The sequence below is a fragment of the Carya illinoinensis genome, chromosome 13 (assembly GCF_018687715.1).
Source record: "Carya illinoinensis cultivar Pawnee chromosome 13, C.illinoinensisPawnee_v1, whole genome shotgun sequence".
Taxonomy (NCBI): domain Eukaryota; kingdom Viridiplantae; phylum Streptophyta; class Magnoliopsida; order Fagales; family Juglandaceae; genus Carya; species Carya illinoinensis.
Window position 1 is genome coordinate 29,457,790 of NC_056764.1, and position 9,079 is coordinate 29,466,868.

The following is a 9,079-nucleotide window of genomic DNA, read 5'->3' on the forward strand; positions in this document are numbered from 1 at the left end:
ACTACTAAAGAAGATGGAGGTTTTCTCTCTATTTAATCTCTGGCCAGAGGCCTGTTCATAGGTTTCAAGAGGCTTGTAAAGCCTGCTCCACTCCAATGAATTTGCTTTGCAAAAAAGAGACTATCATCTGTAAAAAATAAGTGGTTAATACTAAGTGAGCCTCAAGACAATGGAATGTCTTAGATATAACCAAGGGACTCAGCATAATTAAGAATTGAGCTAGCACACAAAATGAACAAATAAGAGGAGAGGGAATCCCCTTATCTGATTAATCTAGAAGGATGAAACTTTTGTTAATGAGCACCATTTATGAGAAGAGCATAGTTTACTAAGAAAATACACTGCATGATTAGAGAGACTCATCTACAATCAAAACCCATCTACTACATAACAGCTTCTAGAAAGTCCAACTCAACTCAATCATATGCTTTGTTCATATCCAATTTTAGAGCCATATATCATTCCTTTCTCTCTTGCATTCTAGTCTTCATTGTGTGAAGAACCTCATAAGCCATAATGACATTATCCGAACTTAGTCTACCAGGAATGAATGCACTTTAAGATTGAGAAACTATCACAAGAATGATCCTCTTCTGCTTGTTTGCTAGCACTTTGGCATTGACTTTGTAGGACACAATGCAAAGGATAATGTGGCAAAATTTTGTAACTAGTTTAGGATTCTATTTCTTGGGAATGAGAGTGATGTAGGTTTCATTTGACACTTCAAGGATTGATCTAAAAGACAACACACCCTTCACTGCACTCACTAGATCTTTACCAACAGTGTTCCAATGGTCTTGATAAAAGATAGCAAGAAAACCATCAAGCCTTGGGAAGCTAAGAAGATTCATTTCAAATGAGACGTGACCCCTAAAATCTATTTCCATCCAAAAGTTCGAACTCTAAATCTAGAGAAAGCACATCACCAATACTAATCTCATATAGAGAAACCAGTCCTTATCACACCATTTGAGCCAACCCCTCTAAGGGTTAAGAAACCCATAGAAGGACTTCTACTATTATAATATATTTAATTTAAGAAATTTGATGCACAGGAAAATTGAAAAACAAACTAGCAACTAGCTCTCATTAGTCAAGGGATTCAAGAAAGTATGGGCCCCATTTGGATAGTACAAGTGTTTCATCTCATCCCATTTCATCATTACAATTTTTTTAAATCTCAAAACAATAATAATATTAAAAAATAATATTTTAATAACATTTTATTCAACTTTTATCTTAACTCAACTCACTACCCAAACAGTACCTAAGTTTGTGTTATTATGATGTTATGTTATAACCTCTAACCCAAAATATCATCCCAGCCTATTTCCCTAGGAAATCCAAAAAATACTATAAATGCATCACGGTAAAATATTATCATGCTTTCAATGAAGCCCTCAAAATTGCATCCCGTGAACCATTTCCCATGTTGAGTGAAATCAAGGGGTAGTCAATTCTCATATTCACTGCATGCCATGAGATAAACCATGGGGAACTCACAAGCAACTGCTTCAACTTATCACCAGCATCTAATTGCTTCTAGCCTTGCCCATGGCTAGCTTTTCCCAGGAAAGAGCAATCTCCCGTGGAGCAAATACGAGTAGTCTCCTGTGGAGCAAATACCGTGTCAGCAGTAGCACCATTTAATCATCCCCAATCTTCTTTCTCCAATCTTCATGTTCAAACAAGTCTTCAGGTGGGTCATAAACAACCATATCAGGAAACAGTTCCAAAAAGTCATCTTTTATCCTCTCTCTCAATTCTGGGTATGGAATGAGCCCTTTCAATATCACTCGAAAAGGCAAAGAGATTGGAGGATCAGGGGATAATCTCATTTCATCATATATGTCCATTGCCTCCGAGGGCAACTCACTATCTAAAAAGGCTCTGATAAGGTCCCCAAATGTATGCTGATCAAAGAGAACTTCCTCTTTCTTCAGGTCTTCCCAAACCCGCTTTGCTTCATCAACCTTTTTGTTTCGTGCAAGCATCATAAGCATGTCCCTGTAAAAGTACATGTCTGGCCGGTACCAAATTTCTTTACGAACCACATCGTATAACTGAGAAAGCAAACGATTTAAGATAGTGAATCATTGCACACTGCACATTTGGTATTACTGATTTAAAATTACAGTATCAAAAGGTAACAAAGTTATCAAGTACCAGAGGAAGAGCCAGAATTCACGGGTTTCCATAAAGTAATTGTAAAAGGAAAAAGATTAGAAAAGAGCCAATAAACTCTAATACGAATGTCAACTTCACCCCTCAAAAAACTGACGTGAAGGGTGAAGTCTAGAGTTCCAAACCCACCAAGAGCGGGTCCAGCTTACCATTATGATGGGGAAAAGAAATAACAACACATAATGTACTCTGCTTCGCGTTAACAGGCCATATGTAAAAGCACCTAACCCTGGTGCTGAGGTAATACAACAAATAACATGAATGAAAATTGTACAACGTGCTTGCAAGGAAGTTTATTTTGTTAGGGATAATATCAAATCAAATTCTCAAATCAAGAATTTGATTTGATATTATCATAATCAAGTTATTTGATTTACATAATATCAAATCAAGAGATTTGATTTTCATAATGATCATAATGTTTACCTTACTTGATCACCATGTAATTTCCCTATAAATAGAGACCTACGCTTCGTATTCAATCAAAATCGAGAATAGTAAAGATTTAGCCCATCAAAGTCTCTCTCCCTCATTCTCCTCCTTCTCTGCTCTATATCAATTTATGTTATATTTTATATTTTCTATCATAGTACCATATATAAGATGAACAAGAGCCCATCCAAGAAAAGTAGATTCATAGTCAAAATGCTCTACCAAGTTCTAACGAGGCTAGGTATAACTACATTTCCATGGAAGAATATATGGAAGATGAAAGCTCCTCTAAAAGCATCATTTTTTGTTTGGACAGCCTCTGAAAAGATTCTTACCACAGATAATCTAACTAAACGTTGGGCAATGATATTGGACTGGTGTTGCATGTGTAAGAAGGATGGTGAATTGGTAGATAACCTTCTTTTACATTGTGAGGTGGCAAGGACCATGTGGGATATTTTTTTGCGAGAATTGAATTATCATGGGTCATGCCTCTTGGTGCATATTTGAAATTGTGGGGGGAAATATTGCTTTTAGCTTAATGCTAAATAGTTGTAGAGCTTAAGCTATTGAAAAGTTAATTAACTTTTTGGTAACCATATGTCCAAAATACTTTCAAACATGTTACATTTGTTTGGAAACAAATTTAAAAAAATGTCTTTTGAGGCATAAATAACAAAAAAGATCATTTGATTTTTTAAAGATTATGATCATATCCTTGATAAAAATCAAATCTTATAAACAAATAACAACAAAAATAGTCTAATAGGACTTTCAATAAGTATAATGAAAAACAATCACTTCAACGATGCATAAGTTAAATAACAATACAATTACGCTTAATATTAATAGAATTTTCACTAGATAACTCTGGTTTTCCATCACGAGTTTCCACAAATAAGATCAAAGGGCAAAACAATAATTATGTATGGGTATGTTCGCCCATTGACAGTTTCATTTAAAATTTTAACTACATTCCACATTACCCAAAAAAGGACGTTTTAGGAAAAACATCATTTTATTATTTTTGTTACATAAATAAGAAGAATTTATTAAACCACGTAATTAGGCAAGGCCAAAGTATACAGGAAGTATAAAGAAGATGAACCTAATTACAAGCTAAGCACTGTCATTTTATCATTAAAGAGCAATACTGTAACATCCAGACCCGAAAAGTGTGATTTTATATTATTATTATTATTATTATTATTATTATTATTATTATTATTATTATTATTATTATTATTATTATTACTATTTTTATTGTTATTTTTATTAGATATGTTTTGAGGTCCAAATTTGTTTTGAATAGGATATCTCTACTGTTAAACCATTCGCCTCTTTTATTTTCTGTTTGGTTTCCGTTTCCTGATTTGAAATTAACTCCAACTCAAACTCTTCAAAAAAAAAAAAAAAAAAAAAAAATCCTCTCAGTGTTTGTATCCTCATAGGAATAGGTTCCTAAAGTCTAGACGACTTCAAACTCTAGCCTAGTCTCCTAATCACTCACGTACTTCCTTTTTTCCCTCTCTATAAAACCCACAAGACCCCTCAACAAAAACAAGGAAACTTTTACACACTAGCCACCATAGCAGCCACAGCAAACAGAGAAAAACCCACCAACTACACCTACCTCGCCGGAAACCACCATAGAGAACATCAACGGAGCCCTATTTCCTCCACCGCGTGCATGACCCACAAGCCCTCGACATCTTTGTTTTTTCCCCACCAAGAATAAAATAGCCCCTGTGTTTTCTCAGCCACTGTCGACCACATCAAGGAACGTCGGACCACCTCCCGGCAACTCAGAAATAGCCAACCAGCCCAACCCCGTCAAACCCACTCCTTTCCAGTAAGTCCCCGACAGGATCTCTCACTCCCCGTGATTTCCAGTTCTCTCTCTCTCTCTCTCTAAACTTTCTCTCTCTTTATGCCTTAACACCATGCTCAGAGGGGACCTCCAGTTGCACCGCCGTGACTTCCAGCCACCCCAAGCTGCTGTTGCATCTCCTTTCTCTCTCGGTGAGTCCATTGCAAGATCCCTCCCCCTCACGAGCTCTATTTTCACCTCGCAGCCTTCTTGTTCCAGAGAGTGTTTTTAGCCTTTTGAACTTAAAGTGGGCTTGCCCATTCGGCCTAGTGTCTTTTTATTTCTAAGAAAGAGCTAACTTCTCACATGGGAGCCTTGGGCTTTCCTATTTTCTAAAGGGGCTGATTTTATAAAATAATATATTGTTTTAAATTGAGCTGGTTGTGTTTACAGAAACTGTTTTAGTAACTTAAATGGGTTGTTTTCTCTAATTGGGGCCGGGCTGAAATTTAAGTCAGACCAAGTTTTGCAACTTGTTTTTATTAGAAAGTATTTAAGGGATTTTAAAGCATAATTTTAAAGTATATTTTTAAGTATCCTTTTTAAACCATTTTTGAGCCTATTATTTAGTTAATATTCCAATTGACTTTTAACTAGATTTTTTATAAAATTATTAAGTTATATTTTTAAATAGAAGTTAAGGAATATGTTATGAGTTTTAAATAATATTATTATGTAGTAATCTTAGTGTAATTAAATTATCTCTATATATGATTTTAAATATTTAGAATGCTACGACGCGTCTTTCTAAAAAAGTTAGTGATGATTATTGCCTCGAATAAGTCACGAGCTACGACATAAGATTGTGGAAGCAACGCTAAGAAGTAATTAGTATGATCATATAATTGCATGCATACTCTAAATGTTCTAATGGTATATGAAAATATGATGTTTGTCAACGCTACGCTATGAGCTAAGTCAAGGTTAGATTCCTTTCACGATCTTTGATGAATTATGACATCATGCTTGTATGAATGAATTTTTTGTTTGCTGGAGTGAATGTTATTAAAATCATATGGAAGCCATGAAATGTTCATGTAGTAATTTAAGTCAAGTATGCCATCTAATAAAATAGCCAGATGATGTATGCCATGTTCATGTAGTACTTAGATCATGTATGCCATGTTCATGTAGTGATTAAATCCTATATGCTATGTAATGTCATGAAGTATTTAGATCAACTATGTTATGTAAAGTTCATATAGAACTTAGATCATGTATGCTATGGAATGTTTATGTTCAGATCACATTCTGCCATGTCATGATATGTTATGCTATGTACAAGTATATGCTATGCTAGAAAAGTTCATGAAGTCCTACAAACTTCTCATGCATTAAGAAAGATAAGATGTTAAGGGTGACACAGACTTAAGCATGTTCACCAAAGGTTATGATAAGAGGGACACGGACCTAAGCGTGTTCATCACAAGTTATAATAAGAGGTGCCACGGACCAAAGCATGGTTCACTATATGTTAAGTGAAACACGGACTTAAGCATGTTTTACTCCATGATATGTTAAAGGGTGACACAGACCAAAGCGTGGTCACCACAAGTTATGATAAGCGGTGTCATGGACCTAAGCGTGGTTCACCATATGTTAAGTGAAATACGGACCTAAACGTGTTTCACTCCATGTTATGTTAAGGGGAAGCGTGGTTCACCATATGTTAGGTGAAACACGGACTCAAGCTTGTTTCACTCCATATTATGACAAGTTATGCGGTGCCACGGACTCAAGCGTGGATCACCATATGATAAGTGAAAGACAAAATAAACAAGTCATGTGTGATTGTTAGAAAATGCAAGAAGTCAGTTATTTATGCATTCACGTTACATGTTTGCCATGATTGTGTATGATTCTACTTATGTTAATGATGACTAGATAAGCTATGTGACAATATATGTATGCATTAAATTAAGTTATGTTTACCGTAAGATTGTGAATCTATGATGATATATGTATGTTATGAAGAGTCTTTCAAAATTAAGTTTATGCTAAGCTAAGTTATATTTTCCGGTATGATGTGCTATTATTGAGTATTCGACTCATTTTTGTTTGTCTCTCTATTTCCTCCTACGTTTAACTGTCACAGATGATGATTGTGAGGACACAGAGCTGGAAGACCAGGAGTAGATCTAGTGCAAGGACATAGTTTTCTTTTATGTTATTTGAATAAAAAGTCACGTATAGGTTTAGTTTATGTTTTTACTTTACGTTTTCAATTTCATGTTTCAAAAACAGTTATGTTCAGTTTAGTTGATATTTTCAATAAATGAGGTATTTCAGGATATGAATCTCTTTACCAAATACTATGCTATGAATGTTAGTAACATCTCTATCTTACGGAAAATGGGTGTTACAAATAGTTAGTGATAGGAATCTAAAACATACTTTTTAACTTATTTGAGATTAAAAAACACTTTAATATGCAACACTCAAACAGCCTAATTTTATGATTAAAGAGCTCTTAAGAATATTTAAGAACTATTTTAAACTCCTAACCAAACCAATAAGCCCTTAGGCTAGTGGATTTCGTAGCAAGCTAGAGAGGTCTCCAAGGTAATCCCCACACACACAAACAGATATATCCCTAACGCACAAAGATATATAATAGGTTTATAATGAAAAAAATCCACAAAACCCTACTCTCTCTCTCTCTCTCTCTCTCTCTCTCTCTCTCTCTCTCTCTCTCTCTCTCTCTCTCTGCCTACCAGGCTTTCACACCTTAATGCCAGTGGCCACGGCCCATAGCCACCATACTAGGACCTTGACTTCTCTCACATTTCTCTTATTCTCCCTCTTCCCTTCTCCTCCTCCTCAAAGCCGGCAGAGATGGAGAACTTCTCTTCATAATGTCGTGATGGGTCATCATAACTTCATTGTCGCATGTAACGGCTGGTAGTTATGACCGTGGGTGACACAGGAGTCCATGACCCCGTGATGGATCTTTGAGTTTAATGACCCACAATCGCGACCAAGGGCCATACAAATCTGCCCACAAACCTCTGAAGACCTATGCAGAGATCTGTACGACCCATGACGTTGCCCGTGGCCCATGGGTAAGTTCTTCGATTTGTTCGATTAGGTCTTTTATTTGATATGCTAGATTTTTCTGATCTGTAAGACCGTAAGTTACTTTAGTTGTAAGCTTAGTTTTTGGTTTTTGTTTGGATTTGTAAGATCTATAATGTTTTGTGCAATTTGGTTATAATTTTTTATTTTGGTTGTAAGCATATTCTGTAAGTCCATGACATTGTGTAACGTAATGTTGGACATGGTGACAAACGGATTGGGGGGCCAATCCGCCCCCCGGCATCCAGACATGGGCACCTGCCCATGGGGGTGGGGGCAGGATAGGGGCACCCCCCCTGTTTGGGGGGTGCAGGTAGCACCCCTAAATGCAAGGAATCAACTAGGTTAGCAAATCTTGTCCTTCAGTACTTCACATGAGCCGAAAAGTAGTAGAAGACTTGCAGATTTGGTCCATTGTCTATGACTTCCAAACTTTTGCAACAGCCTTTGAGGATTTGAAATCCAATCCAACCTTTTACAACAATTTTAAATCCAACATCAAGCTACAGCTGAGTTCTTATTATATCTAACGTCCACCATGTAATTGATACTAAAAAAAATCTAGTTACTTTTTCCTTCCCACACTTTCTCATAGAGCAAAACAGAGGAAAAGTAATTCTGCAAAAATCCAGACTTTTTACCTCGGCCTTCCAAAATTTGGAAATTCTAATAACCAAGCGCAGTATATCAATTTTTTTTATTGTTCCAATGAAACAAACAAACCCAAAGCAATTCGAACTAAGCAAAGACGGTATAAGAACCGAATTTTAGATCAACGAATTCGAGGATCGAATATAAGGAAATTCTGTTTACCCAACGTTCCCACTAACCAAACAGCTAATCAAATTCAAATTGAATAGAAATCACGAACCTTCATGCAGAGTAAGACCTGATCTTGTCTCTGGAACTCAGCGAGCACGGCGAGGAGATCGGATTTGAGCAAGCGGGACACATGAGACCGGATGAACCGGTCCAGGCGCACCTGGTTGAACCGGAGCCTCTTAAGCTCTTTGGCGATGATCAGACCCTCCTTGCCCATCTCCTTCTTTCTTCTCCAAATCGACAAGCTGGGACTGGATGCCGAACCTGAAACATAATGCAGAAAGCATTTTTGTTGATGGTTTTTTGAGAAAGTGTCTTGCAAAAGCAAAGGGAAATTTGGGGAAAAGAGTGAAGAGGGCCGGCGGGTGGCTGTTGAGAATGAGGTTTTTCTGAAGAGATTTTGAGCTTGACGCAGCATTTGGCTTCGTTCGACACTCCCCCTCGTCTCTAGAGAGTAGAGACTGAAATCCTGGGTTCTCGCCGGAAATTAGTACATTTTTATTATTGAGCTTTTCTACATTTTCACACGTGACACTAAATTTTATATTTTTTATATTTTTATATTTTATTTTTTCTAAATTAATTAAATATTTATAGTCATCAATCATATATTATGCATTTGAAAAAATATATATTATATGTGATTTGTGGTACGAGAATATGAACAAAAATTTTCTTTTTGTTTTTTTTTTCCTT

The 9,079-nt window shown here is 36.2% G+C and overlaps 1 protein-coding gene across 1 annotated transcript; it reads right to left on the reverse strand.

Annotated features, from left to right (window-relative positions):
• Positions 1 to 1,060: 1,060 nt before the first annotated feature.
• On the reverse strand, positions 1,061 to 8,871 carry LOC122292619 (pentatricopeptide repeat-containing protein At1g62350). Its single transcript, XM_043101061.1, has 2 exons — positions 8,433 to 8,871; positions 1,061 to 2,063 (listed from the first exon to the last, which is right to left on the reverse strand). The coding sequence occupies exons 1-2, from the start codon at positions 8,799 to 8,801 to the stop codon at positions 1,647 to 1,649; spliced, it is 786 nt and encodes a 261-aa protein (XP_042956995.1). The 5' UTR covers positions 8,802 to 8,871; the 3' UTR covers positions 1,061 to 1,646.
• Positions 8,872 to 9,079: the final 208 nt, after the last annotated feature.